We start from the raw sequence: 19,890 nt of genomic DNA, 5'->3' as shown, positions 1-19,890 counted from the left end.
ATCTGACTAGGCTACGGCCAAGTTAGTGTATTCAATGGTTTTAACTGTTTTTTCCTTTAAAGTTTTCAAGTTCTTAGGCTACTGTTAAGTTAGCCAGTTGTTATTTTCAAAAAAAAAAGAAAGAAACAACAAGCGGGACGGCAGTCAGTCCAGTCCTAGTAACAAGCGGAACACCGGAGGCCAGGAGCCTAGGGCCATTAGCCCTCCTGCCGTGGCAGGCCATCGGAGAGGGGGAAAAACAGCACAGAGAAGGTGCTAAGTACCCATTAACAACTGAAAGACTCACCAACAATGTCCTCTTCAGGATTTAAGAAATGTGAGTCCTGCCGAGAGGCAATGCCAGCATCTGATGGGCACAGTCTCTGCATAAGGTGCCTGGGGGAGTCCCATGTCACGCAGAAATGCTCCTTCTGTGCAAAATTAACAGCCAGAGCAAGAAAGGACAGGGAGATGCGGCTTAAAATGCTGCTCTTCAACAAGGCCGTCCAGCCAGACGTGCCGGAGCGGCCGCAGCAGGAGGGACCCTCCGGGGCCCATAAAAGGAAAGCCGCCTCCCTCACCCCATCAGCTCAAAAACGGAGGAAAGCCTCCCCAGCCCGATCCCTGCCGGCAGCAACAGTGAGCGGGACGGGAGGAGCGCGCAGCCCCCAGCCGCAGCAACAGCTGATCGGCGGCGGCACGGAGAGCCACGTGGAGGCGTCTCAGCCTCCGATAATCAAACAGCCGCCCCGCACCGCAGGCAGGGCGGCGGCTAAACAAGCGCCGGTACCGGCGGCACCGCAAGCAGCGGCACCGACCCCCGGGGAACCGGCGGTGCAGAGCGCGCAGGCACGCAGCCTGCAGGCACCAGAGGACACCGCACGTGCAGCACCGCCTTCGAGCGTGCATAGCACAGCGCGGACGGGGCCGAGATCCCCTACACGTCAGGGGGCGGAGTTACCTCCTCAATGGAGGGGGAAGGCTGCACACAAAACGAGGCACCGCAGCCCCTCTCCAGACAGGGCTGCAGAGTTGCTTTCTCTCAGCCCTCCGCTTATGCTGCAGACTCCAACCAGAAGGCAGGGGTCCCCCCTAGCCTACCCGGAGCCCCCGTCTCCATTTTTACAACCATCCTCGCCCTGGCTGGGACCACCTTCACCCTTCCTGGGGTTTGAGCCGCTGGAATACTATCACAAATCGCTCTCTCCAGTGTCCCAGATCTCTCGATGATCTCGCTCCCCCAGACGCAGAGGGTATGCACCAAGGGAGTGGTCTAGGTCACCTTCCCAAGAACAGTGTCTATACTGCCATGGTCGCCCCTATCACGCGGGGCCTAGACACCACTGGCAATCTACCAGGGAAAGATCCCCACAGACGGTCCCGTATCCCCGAGGGCAATCGCGAACGGGGACAGAGACTCAAGTATCTCAGGGGGAACTGGTTATGGAACCCCGAGATTTTCCCTTGCAAGCTTCCAGCGAGAGGATGTACCATCACCAACAGGAACCGGAAGGGTCCAGAGAGGCGTACCCTAGTGGTTCCTCGCTCTCCTCCCCGGACGAGGCTACGGCCCCGGGGGAAGTCCATCCTCCGGACGATCTCAAACAGTTTCAAGAGCTGTTTAAGAGGGTGGCCTTCACGCAAGGCATCCAGACAGCAGAGGTGCAAGAGAAACACCATAAGCTCCTCAAAAATCTGAGACCTCCGGCCTCCTCCAAAATAGCAATACCGCTTGATGAAGCAATCTTGGAGTCCACCACTACGATATGGCAGACCCCTGCGACTATTCCGCCTGTCCACAAGAGAGTGGATAAGAAATACTTCGTGCCGGCGAAGGGCATGAAGTTCCTGTTCAGCCACCCACAACCAAATTCCTTGGTGGTGGAGTCGTCGCAACAAAGATCAAAGACATCTCAATTCAAGACGGGGAACAGACAAAGATGCCAAGAAGCTAGAGCTGTTCGGCAGAATGGTCTCCTCCTCCTCCACTCTACTGTTGCGAATGGCAAATTACGCAGCGCATTTAGCGAACCATAATTTCAACAACTACACTAGGTTAACCTCCCTCATGGACTCGCTTCCAGAGGACAAGAAACCGGTGCTCAAGGCCGTCGTGCAAGAAGGCTACGTGGCCTCGAGGACGGGAGTTCAGATCGCCCTGGATGTTGCGGACACAGCAGCACGTTCCGCAGCTACGGCAGTGGTGATGCGAAGGGAGTCCTGGCTCCAGACTTCGGGTATACCGAGGGATCTGCAGGCAAAGATAGTCGATCTTCCCTTCGACTCGCAGAAGCTGTTTGCTGAATCAACTGACTCGGTCCTTCATTCCAGTAAAGATTCAAGAGCCACACTTAGGACCCTGGGGATTTACACCCCTCCATACAGAAAGAAAAGGTACTACCCTCAACAAAGACGGTACCAGTACCAGCAACAGCGTCCCCAGTACCACAGGGGTTACGAGCAAGGGCGACATCAACAGCACCAGCAGTACAGAACTCCCAGGCGACGTTCCCAACAGAGCCGTGCGTCCTTGGGGCAGGGCCAAAGGCCACAAGTTTGACACACAGATCCAGGGCTGCGCCATCACTACCATTGCACAAGGTCATCCGAAGCGGCTATTCCACCATCGCCTCCGACCATTCTACGACCAGTGGCAAAGGATCACCACAGACAAATGGGTGCTGGAGATCATAGCCACGGGGTACGCGATCCCCTTCCAGTTGCTCCCACCGCCACGACCTCCACCCAGGCCCCACTTCCAGGAGGCCTCCCACGTAGCGAGGCTCAAGCAGGAGGTAGACCATCTCATGCTCATAGGGGCAGTGGAAAGAGTGCCGGAGCAACTGCAAGGAAAAGGGTTCTACTCGAGGTACTTCCTCACGGAGAAAAAGACAGGAGGCTGGAGGCCCATCTTAGATCTTCGAGGCCTCAACCGGTACCTGCGCAAGCAACGCTTTCGGATGATCACAATCGCCTCCATCCTTACGGCACTGGACGATGGAGATTGGTTCGCAGCCCTCGATTTACAAGACGCGTATTTTCACATAACTATCCATCCGGCTCACCGGCGATTCCTCCGGTTCATGGTAGGCAAAGAACATTTTCAATACAAGGTCCTACCGTTTGGCCTTTCCTCCGCCCCCAGAGTCTTCACCAAGACCTTGGCAGTGGTGTCAGCCTACCTGCACAGACAGGGGGTATTTATATTCCCGTATCTGGACGACTGCCTACTCAAAGGGGCCTCGAAGGAGGAGGTACTACGCATGATACGCGTCACAGCAGGCACGTTCTCTTCGCTCGGCCTGGTTATCAATCTGGCAAAATCAAAGATAGACCCCACACAGGACATAGAGTTCATAGGGGCACGCATAAATTCTATTACAGCGAGAGTGTATCTACCAGAGACTCGCTTTCGGGCCATCGGCTCCCTCATGCAGGTCATCACCTTCAGCCCTACGGTGCCGGTCCTGACGTGCTTACAGCTGCTGGGCCACATGGCAGCGGCGACGTTCGTAGTACAGAACACCAGGTTACACATGCGCAGCATGCAGCACTGGCTGGCGAGCGTATACAAACCGGCAGCACACACCGTTCACAGGGTGGTGTCACCCACAGCAGAGGTGCGCAAATCCCTGCAATGGTGGGTAAACCCCAAGAACTTGCTAACAGGGGTACCCTTCCACCAACCGCAAATATCGGTTTTTCTTACTACAGATGCCTCCCTCATAGGGTGGGGAGCACACATGGGCGAAGAGGTGACTCAAGGGTTGTGGTCCTCCACGGAACAGTCACTGCACATAAATATACTGGAGCTCAGAGCAGTGTTCAACGCCTGCAGACACTTTCGAGACCATATACAAGGCAAAGTTGTCGGGATCAGTACAGACAATACCTCCACCATGTTTTATATAAATCAGCAAGGAGGAGCTCGGTCCCGTGCCTTATGTGCGGAAGCAGTCCGGTTGTGGAACTGGTGCATCGCCAACAATATAATCTTGAAAGCCTCGTACTTACCAGGCGCTCACAATGTGAAGGCAAACCAGCTGAGCAGGCGTTTTGCACTCACGCACGAGTGGCAGATCCGTCCTGATCTGCTACGACCGATTTTCCACGCATGGGGTTTTCCCCAGATAGACCTGTTTGCCACTCAACACAACAAGAAGTGCCCACGATTCTTCTCCAGGGCAGGACTGGGACGGGGGTCCCTGGGGGACACGTTCGCGATCTCGTGGAGGGGCCCCCTGCTTTACGCTTTTCCTCCCACAGTGCTGATCCACAAAGTCTTGCAGAAAGCCAGGAGGGAAGGAGCCCGAATGATCCTGATAGTCGCAACATGGGATCGACAGCAATGGTTCCCCCACTCCTGCGCATGTCGGACCGTCCACCGATGCCCCTTCCGGTGGCGCCGGATCTGCTTACGCAAGCCCAGGGGTCCATAGTGCATCCGCACCCCCAAGGCCTGCGACTACAAGCGTGGTTAATCCATGGCTCAGCTCCCTAGAGAGCACATGTACGGAGGACGTGCAGCAAGTCCTAGAAAGTAGCAGGAGGACTTCCACCAGGAAGACCTACAAGCAGAAATGGACTCGCTTCACGGCATGGTGTTCTACTAAACGGCTAGCCCCCCTTTCGGTGCCTATACCTGTGATATTAGAGTATTTACTGGACCTCAAGAGAGGAGGACTCTCACTATCCTCGTTAAAGGTCCACCTTGCCGCCATTTTGGCTTTCAGACACGAAGAGGAAGGGCACACGGTGTTCGCCCATCCCATGGTTACCAGGTTCCTCAAAGGGTTGGTAAACCTATACCCCCCTCGGAAACCGCTTCCACCTTTGTGGAACTTGGACCTGGTGCTTAATGTGCTAACGGGATCACCGTTCGAGCCCTTGGCCACAGTTTCCCTCCACCTCCTTATGATAAAGACGACCTTTCTTCTCGCAATCACGTCAGCTCGCAGGGTGAGCGAGCTTGCGGCAGTTATGGCAACGCCACCCTACACTGTTTTTTCCAAGGAGGCGGTAACCATGCAGCTGCATCCAGCCTTTGTTCCTAAAGTTTCTTCTGAGTTTCACATTAATGAACCTATTGTTTTACCCTCGTTTTATCCAAAGCCTCATAACTCTAACAAAGAGTCGCGCCTACACCTCCTGGACGTGAGGAGGGCGCTAGCCTTCTATATAGACAGGACCAAGTCCTTCCGGAAAACGGATAGACTCCTAGTCTCTCTCGCTCCCAAATCGAAAGGAGAAGGTTTCTCTTCGCAGAGGATCTCGAAGGACATAGTATCCTGCATAAAAATGTGCTACGAACTCAAAAAGACTCCTTTACTGGCCCCGCCCAGGGCTCACTCCACTAGGGCGGTGGCGGCATCAACAGCCTTTTTCAAGGGCGTTGCGCTAAAAGACATTTGCAGAGCGGCGACCTGGTCATCCTATGACACCTTCGCCAAACATTACGCTCTTCACAGGGTATTCCAAGAGGATACCCGTCTCTCGACAGCGGTCCTCTCGGGGACAAGCTGCACATAATCCGATTACCCACCTCCTATCTTGGGTTATTGCTGAGTAGTCACCTATTGTGGAGCACCCACGGGGACACTCGAAGAAGGAAGACAGGTTACTCACCATAGTAACGGTGGTTCTTCGAGATGTGTCCCCGTGGGTGCTCCACTACCCGCCCATCCTCCCCGCTTCGGATCTCTGTTTAGTGTTTTGCAGGAGCATCCGATGCGGTTGGTCAAGGAACTGGCGGGGACCGGATTGCGCACGTGGCCAGGAGCGCGCAAGGGAGCGGCGCGCACCGGCGCATGTGCGGTCCGGTAGAAACTGCTCGGAAGATCCGATCTGCGGCGCCGGGCGAGCCTGACACCTATTGTGGAGCACCCACAGGGACACATCTCGAAGAAGCACCGTTACTACGGTGAGTAACCTGTCTTTATATTTTATTTATCTGCTTTGCTCGTTCTTTGGATTTATGTTTTTCCACCAGCTCCTCAAAATCCTTCTATGAAATTGCTTTTTGACCAAGCTCATAGTGGTTTTGCTGGGCGGTTGTGCCCCTGCTCAACATCTGCAAAGAAGCCTTTTGGTCTTTTTCCAGTAACTGTTTCCATGAACTGATTTTTGTAATGAAGAGCACTGGCCTTGGAGACAGGACTAGAGCTCTTTGCACAGAGCTGTGCTATAGACTACCCGTGTGACCTGTGGTATATCACAACCTTTTTGTGTTGCAGTTTCACCTACCTGTACTATGATAGTACAGATTGAAACTCTGTAGTCTGGCACCCTTGGGCCCTTACTGATGCCAGATGAGAGAATTTGCTGGTCCACGGGAGGCCAATATTGTATAGCAGATTACCAACACTTTCACTGTTTGCTGGGCTCTTAGGAGACATATGGGGGTAAATTACAGCTGAATAACAGCACAGAACTCCAAGAGCCAGGACTGATGTCTGTACACAAACTTTATGGGACTGCGGGAAACTTGGCCACACCCATGATAAGTGATTGTCCGGGTGGCTAAAATCAAGCCGGATTATGGATGTTTCTGGACAAAAGGGTTCCAGATTAGAGAGGTTCAACCAGCAGTCACGTGTTATCTTTCTCAAGGCTGAAATCTTTGTTCAATTAAACCGCTTTGTGAACCTCAGAAGAAAAATGCAACTACATGGCAGGTATTGTTAATGCTAACGGACCTGGATATTTTAATTTGCTCGGCAGCTGGAAACAGAAATTCAGCAAGTTTCAGAAGCATATAAAAACCTGGAGAAGTCCTCCTCTAAGCGGGATGCCCTGGAAAAGGCTATGAGAAACAAACTGGAAGGAGAAATTCGTAGACTTCATGATTTCAACAGGGATTTGAGAGGTAAATCATTATATATTTCTATTGAAAAGAATTCTTTTATAGTTGTAAGGTGAGTGTTTTCCTTTGTGATTCCCTTGTTATGGCTGAGACGCTTACAGAGCATGACACGGTGCTCCAGTTATTCTCAACGGTCTAGTGTTTTCAGCAGATTGCTGGGAGAGTAGAAAGGTGAGGTTCAGTTGATTGCTGCAATATGTAACTTCCAGCCAGTTAATCATTAAGGAAACAGAAAGATAGCAACAAGCCAGAACTGTATCCCAGGGTATAATCCTGGACCTAGTTCTCACGTTGTATTCTAAAAACATTTAATTCAAGTGCCAGTGTGAAACTATGCTGACATTTGTGTCCTGTCCTGTGAGCCCTTTGCACTAGCACACACAGGGACTCCCTGCTCTTCCTGAAGGCTTTCAACTTTCCTTATCAATCCAGGCAGCTCTTCCTTCAGACTCCCCTTTGCCTTCCAGGGCAAGACATTGTCTTCATTTCCTTAGTAGCCTCTGGCTCTTGGTAAGACATTACCAAGTACTGTGCCTGGGAATTGGGAATGTCAGGGAATGGTTTCCAAGCCTAGACTGGCCATGATTGAGCATTTAATTTTCAAAGGAAGAAAATGACTTGTGATTTTTAGAAAAATAAATACAGTTGTTCAGCCTTTTCTATAAGTGCCTTCTGGTTCTCTTGTGTGTTTTTCACTGTTACTATTCTCTTGGTCTCTAACCATTTAAAGCCATGTGACTTGGAGGACTGAAAAATATTTTGTGTGTCGATCTAAAGCTCCACAGGGTATGTCTACACTACTGTCTTAAAAAAAACACAGCAGCTGTTCTCAGGGGTTGTGTTTTGGTCTGAAACTTGGGTACTACAGTGGAAGGTGCCACACACAAGCTTATAATAAAATAATCTCTTTTTCCAGCAAAAAAAAATACATATCCAAGACCAATACAGCCTTTTGTCAGCTGTGCTATTTCAAGACATAAATGTTGATACATTTTTATTAGGGCTCTTCATTTTTCTGAGAAGTTAGGTAGTCAGATGTCAGGCCAGTACATGCTTTTAGTTTTCCAACTTCAGCCCAAAAGTTTTAGTGGAGTGTTGGAAGAGATCTGCATACCCTTATTGAAGGTGATTTTAAAAAAGTATATCCTTTCTAAAAGTTTTGAGCCATCCTGTGTTTATTTAAAAGAAAATTATATCCCCAAGATGGAATTCCATAGGGTCGTTCAAGTGTGTTTAAAGTTTTTTTTCCTGAACTCTCACATTATAACTCTTTAGAAAACAAAGGTGGGTGAGGAAATCTTTGTTGTTGTACCAGCCTTAGTCAGTGTGAGAGACCTGAAGAATAGCTCGAAGTAAGCTTAACACTTGCCTGTCCTCCCCCAAAGAGAAGGTGATCCAATAAAAGATATTACCTCACCCACCAGCCTCTCTAGTATCTTGGGACCAACACAGCTACAACAACACTTCAGTGCATATATAAATTTTTAGATTAATTTTTATAGTATTCTACTAGCTTCACTTCCCACTGAATTCTCTAAAATGTTTCTGTGAGAATGCTGTAGTTAGAAATATTTGAAACTCATACGTACGTTGTTTAAAAGCAACTGCCCCTTCAATGCCTTAAAGAAACCTCTGAAAAAATATCCCAGTTAGAGAAAACTGCCCTTTCAGTTTCTAATTCAGCCTTTTGTTGCAGATAGTTTAAAACCAGGAGTCCGCTCCACTGAATATGCTTTTATGATGTCGAGAGTAGATGGAACTAACTTAGTGAGCTCTTAGAGCATTTCTGAAAGGTTTTCATTTTCTTGTTGTTTTTCTCTTTAAAAAAAAAATTCTGCAGAGCGTATGGAGACGGCCAACAAGCAGCTTGCTGAGAAGGAATTTGAGGGATCTGAGGACAATCGGAAAACCATCTCTCAGCTCTTTGCACAAAGTGAGTCAGCGATTCATTGTGGTCTAGGAAGAATGCGCCACTCAGGCGGTGTGGTGTGTTCCATATCAGCCCATCTCATCGTGCACTCCGATGTTACTGTGCTGAACACACACTAGAGTCTCTCTGAAATGAATTGTGTAAAAAGACATTACATTCAGCTCTGTCATCATGTAAAATTCACCAGCTAACCTATATGAAGTGTCAAAACAAAAAGCAGTCAAGTAGCACTTTAAAGACTAGCAAAATAGTTTATTAGGTGAGCTTTTGTGGGACAGACCCACTTCTTCAGACCATAGCCAGACCAGAACAGACTCAATATTTAAGGCACAGAGAACCAAAAACAGTAAGCAAGGAGGACAAATCAGAAAAAGATAATCAAGGTAAGCAAATCAGAGAGTGGAGGGGTGGGGGGGAAGGTCAAGAATTAGGTTGAGCCAAGTATGCAGAGGAGCCCCTATAGTGACTCAGAAAGTTCCCATCACGATTTAAACCATGTGTTAATGTGCCGAATTTGAATATAAAAGCCAGCTTGGCTGTTTCTCTTTCCAGAACGGTGCGAACTTGAACTTCCAGAACTTACCCCCCACCCTTTCATTAACGATTTAGATATTGACATAGAAAGTACACTTATTAAGTTTGCAGATGATACCAAGCTGGGAGGGGTTGCAACTTCTTTGGAGGATAGGATCATAATTCAAAAGGATCTGGATAAACTGGAGAAATGGGCTGAGGTGAACAGGATGAAGTTTAGTAAGGACAAATGCAAAGTACTCCACTTAGGAAGGAACAATCAGTGTCACACATACAGAATGGGAAAGGACTGCCTAGGAATGAGTACAGCAGAAAGGGATCTAGGGGTTATAGTGGACCACAAGCTAAATATGAGTCAACAGTGTGATGCTGTTGCGAAAAAGGCAAACATGATTCTAGGATGCATTAACAGGTGTGTTGTGAACAAAACACAAGAAGTCATTCTCCCGCTCTACTCTGCGCTGGTTAGGCCTCAGTTGGAGTATTGTGTCCAGTTCTGGGCACCGCAGTTCAGGAAGGATGAGGAGAAATTGGAGAGGGTCCAGAGGAGAGCAACGAGAATGATCAAAGGTCTAGAGAACATGACCTATGAAGACAGGCTGAAAGAATTGGGCTTATTTACTTTGGAAAAGAGAAGATTGAGGGGGGACATGATAGCAGTTTTCAGGTATCTAAAAGGGTGTCATAAGGCAGAGGGAGGCAACTTGTTCTTCCTTGCCTCTGAGGATAGAACAAGAGGCAGTGGACTGAAATTGCAGCAGGGGAGGTTCAGGTTGGACATCAGGAAAAAGTTCCTAACTGTCAGGGTGATCAAACACTGGAACGAATTGCCAAGGGAGGTGGTAGAATCTCCATCACTGGAGATATTTAAGAAGAGGTTAGATAGATGGCTTTCAGGGATGGTCTAGAAAGTGCTTGGTCCTGCCATGAGGGCAGGGAGCTGGACTCGATGGCCTCTCGAGGTCCCTTCCAGTCCTACTCTTCTATGATTCTATGAAGTGGTGAGACACCAAGGATGCTGGAATGAACACTAAGCAGCCTGCTCGGGGAGTAATGAGGGTCCTTAATATCAGAGTGCTTCCATGCATAGGGTGGTGCTCTGGACGCATTTTGTGCTCTGAAGATGTGCTTGGGCTTGATGCCTCACATAGACAATGTCTTGGAAGGAGGCCAGTGCAGATGAGGAGGAGCTACATTGTGATCCATGGGGCAGATCCCCCAGCTGTTTCCCAGACAGTCGAATATTGGAAGAGTCAGTTTAGCAAAGACGCTGGCAGGCAGCTTTCCGCCTGAAAAGGAGGAGTGCCGCCTGCGTTCTCCTGGGCTGGGCAGAGATACCCCAGGGTCATGACTTATGTCCGCAGCTGTGGAGCCATTGCAGGGCAAACCAAAATTGCAGGTATGAAATTCTGCCTTTCCCCTGTCCTGAAATCTCTTGAGGCTTAGGGCAGTGAGTCAACTTTCCTCCTAATTCCATGGTGTGCTCCACCCTTCTGACACTGCTTGCTTCTCTCTAGTTATATAATGTGTCTTTAAAACAGAGATAAAACTGCAAAATAAAGAGGAGTTGCTGTGGCGCAATACACTCTGCTTCTCCTTCTTTTCAGTAACGAAATCCCTTTCGTGCTGTCCTCAGTCTGCTTCCATTCACTTAGCAGTTGATGTTTGGAGTATGTGGCTTTGAAGTCACGGGCTTTAGCTGTTCATGTAAATCCCTGAAAATGGCATTAGGAAGTCTCTTTAGTTGTGTGATTAGTTTAGCTTTGGTTTTTAAACTGGATGAATAGATGTTGCGATAAGAGTACAAGAAGGGGGAAATGCTGTGTTTTTGTTGCTTGATAACCACGGTTCATCTGAGAGATGTCTGTCTGTATAAATTATAGTGGCTGGATCCTGCTTTCACTGAAGTCAATAGCAAAACTGCCATTGACTTTGGGAGCAGAATCGGGCTCTGTATGTGTAAGTAGGTAGGTTATAGTCCTCCAGGCTGTGATTTAAACCTGCAGTACCAACGGATGATATCATTGGGCTATAGGGAAGGGCAGATGGTGGTTTGTGGCTGTGTTTTGACTGATGTTGTTTCTACCAGCAGAAGCCAGTTCAAGGATATAGTCAGGGCTCCATAACGGTCCCCCTTCAGAGGCTGCCCTTGGAACGTGCTCATTGGCACACTTCTTCTTGGGTGCACTGGCAGTGTACTCTCCCCTTCCACAGCAACCATTTTTAGGCAGCTCTGATCCTCTAATAAAAGGGAATTTGTAGCTGCTGCATGCTGCTGGTACTCTACGCCTCACTCTTCTCTGATGGAAGAATGTGAACTGCTCTGAACCTGTAGATATATTTATATGCTGGTGTGCACCACACACTGTCCGTACTAACAGCTATGGTCTGGCATCTGTTCTTCAAAGACTTCCACCGCTTGTCCTCATTCCTTTGCATGGAGCATTAGTTTCTGGAATGCTGTTTCTCTGGTGTCATTAGTGCCGAATGTAGATTGCTGCGGGGTGCATTCTGTAGCTATCTTTTCTGAAGTTGAAGTAATGTAAGTAATGTTGTCAGTGCAAGTACTTTGGCTTTTGCTGAGGACTTCAGTGACTGTGGAAGGCATGCCAGCTCAGTGCTCTTGCTTTGTTTTGCTTTATGGGTTTGCTTTATACACTTGCATTGTGTTTCCCTGACCCTGCGTGTTTCCGTGAATGAACATGCAGTATAACTGCACAGATTCAAAGGTAACCGCAAAGTTCAGCTCTGACAGGAGCAGTCAGTGAGTGTGAAGCAGATTCCAGTTGATCTTCTTTTGACTTTGTAGTTTCCATGGTAGGATGACTGTGTGTGCATTTGCTGCTGGCATCTTCAGTGGTGTATACAGTAAACCCTCGATTTAATGGACCCCAATGTAATGGACTTCGGAAATAATGGACGCTGTCTGCCAGTGCCCCCCCCCCGCCGGTAGCACCCCAAATAAATGCTGGAGGCGCCACCACAGCAGCTGGGGCCACCAGGGCCAGAGAAGCCCGGGGGGTGGAGCAGTGGCTGTGGTGGGGCACAGGAGCTCTCCTCCCCAAGTCCTGTGTGTATGTGTGTAGAGCAAGTCAGCACCCAGCCACCGCTGCCTGCGATGGTGCTGAGCAGCAGCCATGGTGTGAGAGGCTGCTGACAGCTGGCAGGCTGGGGGCAGCCACTCTCTACCTTCAAGTGGGCCACTCTGAGCTGGGGGCTGGAGGAGCTGCAGCACTGACAGCTCCAGGAGGTGGAAGGAGCCAGGCCAGCATTCAGCTCCTCTCCTGGTAATTGGGAGAGGGAGATGGAGGTATGAGGGGAAGAATGGGGCGGAAGAGGGGAAGGGAAGAGGGAGGACAGGAGTGAGTGAGGGACTGGGAAGGTCGGTGCATCGTCCTACAGTATAGCCATTGGATGTAACAGACTTTTGGCATTAACGGACACCCCTTCCCCGCATGAGTCTGTTAAATCAATGATATACTGTATATCTGGAGCACACAAGACACCAGTAGCATGTCTCGGATTCTCAGAGTATGAATTAGACCTGATAGGACTAGAATTGACTACAAAGAGAAATACTGTCAGGACTGAAATAAGCATTTGTTTGAGTAGCGTCCCTATGGGTGCTCCACTGTAGGTGGGTGTGCACCATTATATCGTTAGGCCAAGTAAATCTGCTTTTGAAATCTGTTTGCCTGAAGTCCAAACTTGCATGCTTGAGTACCTCATTGCCAGCAGCTTGATCTGAGCCAACTAATCCCTGCATCAAGAGATGAGAAACCGTCAAGTAGCAATGTGAAATATGAAATCCAAACAATGTAATAGATTTTTAGACCAGAAAGGACTATTTTAATCATCTAGTCTGGCCTCCTTTCCAACACATGCTTTAGAACCTGTCCCAGGAATTCCTGCATCAAGTATCAGTTCTTCATTCAACATAAATAGCTGGCAAGTGTGTTCAGTGCTGGCAGATGATGCCAGGTGATACCCAAGAGGGCAACTTCCTTATGTAACCAAAGCGCAGATGCCACTGGACCAGTGGTAGTACAGGCCAACATGTCTCAGTCCTCACCTGAGGTGCCACTTGTAAGGGTGACCAGGGAGAGATGAGCTTTCGTTAATTGTTTGTTTCCTGGCCTCTGAAAATGCCAGCAAAAGAGATGTGATGGGGTGAATCACAGAAGTCCCCTTAAAGTTGTGCACTGGTGTGATGATTATGTCACTGATGCCCGCTCTATTGCTCTCTGGGGCTCCCCAACCACCTTTTTCTGCTGGACCAGCCTCTCATCTCCCCCAGACAAGGCACAGAGTTGGGGGTTACTGCCCCCATTAAGAGCAACAAAGACACTGAATCAGCTCAGCTCTGGGAGGACTCAGTTCTAAGGGCTCAGAACCCAAGAAGCTAGGTGGCCCCCAAAAGGGTCTCCAAACCCAAATAAATCAGTATTTGTCTATGAAAATGTTTTACACAGTGAAATCTCATAAGATCCACCCTCTGTGTCAATGAGAGATATGCACAGTGTTGTTCCCCCCAGGTAGTGCTTATTTACGCTGGGCTTGATTTAAAAAAAAAAAGTGTTTTACTTAATGAACATTTGATTTAAGTAAAAAATTAAGTAGGATTTAAGTGCTCACAAGTGAAAACAGTCATATCAAAGAGAGTTATTAATTTAAAATGAACATAAAAAGTTTAGCTAGTTCTAATCCTCTTTGAAACGTGCTGCATGCAAATTCTTACCTTAAAATGTTGTTCTAAATATCCCTTTCACAAGCTAAGCAGCCCTCTAGGTTGGACCTGATCCTTCCCCCTTTTCAGTCTCAGATATTTCCAGCAGGCAACTTGTGGGGAGAGGTGTCTGCTGGTGTGGCAGCTGTCCCTACTGTTTGGTGTCCCCATTTGATATTCCTTTTGTCCAACACGTGTTTTTTGTTCAGTTCAAACTTTTCTTACCCTGAGTGGAAAAATACCAGACCGAAAATGGGTTTCAGCATCAGGTGATCTGGCCACATGTCTTTCTAGGATTAGCCACAGTTTGGGCTAACAGGACAAACAAGGCTATTCACAGGTCATTGACTTTGTGACTGAGTCACAAAGTACCCGAAATATCACTAATGGTCCTCATTAGCACATTTTAGAATTAAAACCAGATTCACACTTCATATTTCTAACTTCACATACAAGAACGATACATTCACAGAAATATCCAGAATCAGCAGATTGTAGTATTAAAATTGATATGTTATTTGAGGTATTTTATTTAAAGCATCTTTAAATTAGTCATATTCAGAAGCCTATTTTCATAAAGCGTGAGGGGAACGGGACTGTGACAGGGCTTACTGGGATGTGTTTTAGTAAAGAAGACGCTTGCCCATCAGGAGCTGAGATCAGTCAGCTCTTATTGTTTTTACTTATATTTATTTATATTTCTGTATTTACAAATTAATTTTAAAATGTGTTCATCACAGACCAGGAAGCCACAAAAGCAAACATTACATTATGGCCCTAAGATGAACAGCCTCCCTTTGCCCCCCTGCCGTCACTCAGCCACTCACCAGTGATGTTACCATGTTAGCTTGTTTTCTGTTCTAAACTAGTGAGCTAGAGATAAAAGGTGCTGCACCTCTTACCCTTCTAATCCAAGGAGGATAAATTACCTAATTTAACATATTTTTTCCCAGGAAGTCATTTGTCTGTCCCTCTGTATCTAGAGAGATGTCTAGTCTTTACGCTTTTGGGAGATCAAGTAACTGTCAGCAAAGATCCCCTCCCTCCTTAATCACTGGTAGAACTTAGAGAAGACTCCTAAAAGTCTGTCAAGGAAAACTCCATCCATCTTTCATTTCCTGCTTTATTTCTGTAGATAAAGAAACTCAGAGGGAGAAGGAAAAACTGGAGATAGAACTAGCTGCTGCACGCTCCACCAATGAGGATCAGCGAAGGCACATTGAGATCCGTGATCAGGCCTTAAATAATGCTCAGGCCAAGGTGGTGAAACTGGAGGAAGAGGTAAGGTCACTGGTCAAGAGAAACTGGAGTAGCTCAAAGTACACGTTAATGACTGTTTGTTTGTGATCCCATTTGTACAGCAGTGCTTGGTCGGTGTGTGTGCCTTTGTTATTTGATAATGTCAGAGAGGCAGTGGTGTCAGTCTGTAGCGTCACAAATAACACGCAGTTCTGTAGCACCTTAAAGACTAACAAATTTGTTAAATCATGAGTTTTAATGGAAAAGGCCTGCTTCTGTCATCTAAAGAAGTGGGTCTTACCCACAAAAGCTCAAGACTTAATAAATTTGTTAGTCTTTTAGGTGCTACAGGGCTGCTTCTGATTTGTCATTTGAGTGTGCCAGCCTAAAGAATCCCTAAGCTGAGAAACTACAGACTAGAGAACAATATAAAGGGGAGCCAGGCAAGTGCTACATGGTCACTGCAGCGGAATGGGATGGTTTTCAAACTTTTCAAAGAAGGGGGTTGACATGTCTGTGACAGAAGGTATGCAGATATGAGTAGCTGAAGGAATCAAACTGGAATGGTTTGGGGAAAGACATTGCTAAATCCTGGAGGTTATTGGAGGGAGAGAAGGGCAGGGAGAGAGGCCGAGGAGGAGTCACTAGGGGCAGTGGAACTTCAGCTTTCAGCTGAATTAGAGAGGTTAAAGATTGAATGGATGTGGGTTATGAATGCTCCTTCAAACACATGAGTGGTTTCTTGCACATTAGGATTGAAGTGCCTAAGTGGGGCAGTCAGTGTTGGGAAAGCTGGCCTTGTTTTGGAGGTGAGCAGAGGAATTCAGTCTCTGGGACTGTTCACCTAGCATCTTCTTCCAGCACTAATGTCAAACCAGTGCTGCAGAATATTTGAACTGCCACAGGTATAGTGCTGTGCACAGCTGTGTGGGAGACTTGCTTTGGTCCTTAAGACACAAGTGGGCCTGAAAAGAGGTTGGGATTTTGTGAAGCAGGAGGAAGCTGGACAGGTTGTTAAAGACCAAGAGGAAAATTCAGCCCTAGTCACAGCTGACACAGTACCATTGATTTCAGAAGAGTGGCAGCACTTGACATCAAGGCTGAATTGGGTACTGTGTGCACTCAGGAGAGTAAAGAGTTGTCAGATGTAGGCTAATTTAAAATGAGAGATAATGTAGTGACGGTTCAGATTGTTCTAGGACTCGCTCCCACAAGGGAAGGAGTGCTTTGGCCCTGATCCTGCATAGCACTTCAGAACATGCTTAACTTTAAGCATGTGAAAGGTTCTTGCAGGTTTGTGTCCCTCCTTGGAATCTGAAACTGCTTCCATCATGATGTCATCTGAGTAATGGCGGATTAGTGAGATATGACCATCCATACGTTGCATTTCAAAAAGTCATCTTGTATTAGTAAGAGGTTTGTGGTATGGTGCTTTTTTTATAAATCTTCTGCCAATGGGCTTTTTGTTTTTTTTTTTTAAAAAAAAAAGAGTGGGAGGGATATACTTAATGATTCCTGTTTTTAGGTAAAATGCTCTATCGTCTATATGAAGCGTTGTGGTTTTTATCCAGCTGTTGCTTGAATCTAGGGCTCACAGGAAGTGCCACCTTTCCTGTTGCAGATAAATATGGAAGCTTCTCAGCGAGTGAGCTGAAATTAACTTTGCTGTACTTTGTAATGGTGGCATGGGGAGAAGGGAGAGAAAAAATTACCACTTGTTGCAGGTTTACCAGATCTCTTTTCATTAAAATGCTCAGGATCATAAAGAGTTTTTTGCCTCCCTCTCGTTAAACTGTGAAGGCTACTCAAATCCTTGATCTGTCCTTTCAGTAAGTTTCCAAAAGAAGGCACAGGGAACTGTTGAGTGCTCAAAGTAACAATATGAAAAGAACTGTATATGTCAGGCTATGATTTAATGGTATCCAGGGACCAAGATATCTGAACAATTGGTTAATGATTTCTTTTATTCCTGCATGATTTACCCGAATAGGCAGTTCCCATAATTGTCAGGAATTTCCAAATTAGTGCTGAAGAAGAGGGTGGAGTTAGTTATGCTAACATTTGGCAATGGTCCTCGTTCAAGGCCTGAGGGATGCTCAGTGTATGTATGTGTAGTTCACTTGTTACATCATGTAGTGAGAGTTGTGTTTTTTTTCTTCGTTTTTGCCTTCCTACTCAACAGATTATCATCCTGCCCGTTATCTCTCAGATCTTTAAAACAAAAAATGACAACAAAAAACCCCACCAGAATTTATTCTAGTTTATATCAGTGCAGGAAACTTAAAATCTGTGCTGAACTTAAAATTTTGTTTGCTGAACTTAAAATTTTGACCTGCAGTCAGGACAAAGAAAAGTAGCAGAGTGGAGGCTCAGAGAATATTTTCCTGCAGTGTTAATAGAAGACGAAATGTTTCTTTAAATAAAAATATAAAATAAGGTGCAATTAAAATTAGATGGTGTAGGTTTATTTCTAAACAGTAGTAGGGGTATGATCACAGATATTTGAAGGGAATTCAAATCCAATGCAGGCATCCAATATGTGTGTCTGTCTATCATATGTCTGCCCGCCCTTTACTGTTTGTCTGTGACTTAAAATTTATTTTAGGTGGTGTTTATCATCCATATTTTTTCCCTGCAGAAATAACGAGGATTTCATTGGCCTCCGTTTGCAAGAGGGCCTTGGTAAGATCTAGAGGGAGGATCTGAGTGGCAGCTTGAAGTTGCAACGTGAACTGTAGCTCTCCCTCCTGATGCTCACCTGCAGTTGAGCTAGTGGTAGCTCTGCACTGCCACATATAAGATGCAGGCTGACTATGAGCCCTACACTTAGGTTTAACAACATACAGTAGGCCAGGTGTGTGTATATAACAAGTTAGTATTCTGAAGATTTAAAACAGAATCTCATCTTCCTGTGTATTCGTCTTAGGTCTTTATAAAGCCCTTATCTTGCTGGTAGTTAAGGACTATGCTTTTACTTAATGTGCATTTAAAGTAAAACGTTACTGCTCAGTGTAGCTGGGAGAAATCTTGTATTAGAATCACATAATTCCGTTGTTGCTTCACATTGTACATCATTGATTTCAGTAGGTACTCCTACTTAGCAGTCAGTGGTAAGAGAAGACCAATTGACTCACAAGTTTTGAAGTGAGTTCAACTCTCCCAGGGTGCTTATGGGGTTGCTGGGTACAGAACTCTTGAAATTCTGTCTTCTTCATTGAGGTGCCTAATTGGGAGATAACGCCTTTTAAAACCTGGCTTAGAGTTTGCAGCAAAATGTGTCTTGGTTGGGCTAGAAGTACAAATTAGTAAACATTTGTTAAGTTCCTGGTCAAAGAACCTCTGTGTTTTTCTGTGGCCATGGCAGTCTCATTAAGGAGAAAATTTACTTACTGTAGTTAAGGAAATGGCTGGCACTAATGCCAACAATCCAAGCCAATGAATCTTCTTCTTCACTGTTGGGTCAGGATGATCAAGAAGACACTATTGTGATGGCTGCTGCTTGGATCATGGGAAAAATTGCTGTTTTTTTGAGACATTGAATTTAAAGAAGAATGGGCTAGCTGTGGCATAGCTGGCATATGCCAGTGAGTGTAGTTTTTCCTTTGCTTGAATGAGTGTGTAAGAGGCTGCAGAGGGAATTGTTAACCATTGCTATGATGATAGCGTATCCTTTTTTCTAGCAGGTCAGGAGTGCACAGTGTTGGGCTGACTGGGAGACAGTTTGATTTAGCTATTGAAGCAGGTGCTTGGGCCCCTGGGTGCTGCTGCTGGCTGTGCCACTGACTTTGTGTGACCTTGAGCCAAGCTCTTAAATTTCTCTTTTCGCCCTTGTTTCTCATCTGAGCATAATAAGGTGTAGTACTTGCCCATCTCGTAGAAGTGTTGTGGGCCTGAGTGATGCAAAGCTCTGTAAGTTAAAAGGTGCTATCGAAGTGTAAGTATTGTGGCATTATCACAGGTTAGCTTCATGTGTGCTGCATTGTGTAGGAGCTACATTTTTATATACAGGTAAAATATTTCTTGTCGGTTTCTGTCTCCCTTGTACTTTAGCCTCATTACTAAGTGCCAAATTTTTATAGTAGCAGCTGAGTAATTTACATCATACCAAATCTGTTTCTTGGGCAATATTCAGCCTTTTCCTACTCGGTTAAAAACCCTAATTATGTGTAGAAATTAAGCTTAATTCACATGACTTTTCTGTACCTGAACTAAAATACATGTCGTTTGTAGCATATCTTGCAGTTCCAACTGATTAATTGTGTACTATAGACTTAATACTCCTAGCAACTAAAGGAGACTTTTCTTCAGCTTCCTTTGTAGGAGCCTACCGATCTGTTCTCAATTGCCTTGCAAAAGTTTGAGTGGTTTTGGTGAACTGCATGCAGGAATATGCAAAGGGGTCTAGGATAGATCTTGTCTGGTCTAGAATTTAAAATAGTTATATTGCATGTGTTAGGTTTGCTTCTGGCTAACAGGTTTTAAGAGTCTATCATAGGCAAGACATTATGCCTGTAGGCAGCATATACTAATCTGGCCAAATTAAAGTTAACAGAGTTGCAGATACCAAGCAGTCCTGTAGCACTTCAAAGACTAACAAATTTATGAGGTCATGAGCTTTGG

The 19,890-nt window shown here is 46.5% G+C and overlaps 1 protein-coding gene across 3 annotated transcripts in view; it reads left to right on the top strand.

Annotated features, from left to right (window-relative positions):
• Positions 1–19,890, top strand: part of AMOT (angiomotin) — a 100,057-nt gene that overhangs the window by 48,789 nt on the left and 31,378 nt on the right. For all 3 annotated transcript variants that reach the window (XM_075007468.1, XM_075007469.1, XM_075007467.1), the window contains 3 exons: positions 6,700–6,844; positions 8,682–8,774; positions 15,167–15,312. In XM_075007468.1, coding sequence (XP_074863569.1) covers positions 6,700–6,844; positions 8,682–8,774; positions 15,167–15,312 — 384 coding nt within the window. The remainder of the gene's footprint in view (positions 1–6,699; positions 6,845–8,681; positions 8,775–15,166; positions 15,313–19,890) is intronic.

The sequence above is a fragment of the Carettochelys insculpta genome, chromosome 13, assembly GCF_033958435.1.
Source record: "Carettochelys insculpta isolate YL-2023 chromosome 13, ASM3395843v1, whole genome shotgun sequence".
Lineage (NCBI taxonomy): Eukaryota > Metazoa > Chordata > Testudines > Carettochelyidae > Carettochelys > Carettochelys insculpta.
Note: the sequence above shows the minus strand (reverse complement) of the source record. Positions and strands in the feature narration are given on the sequence as shown.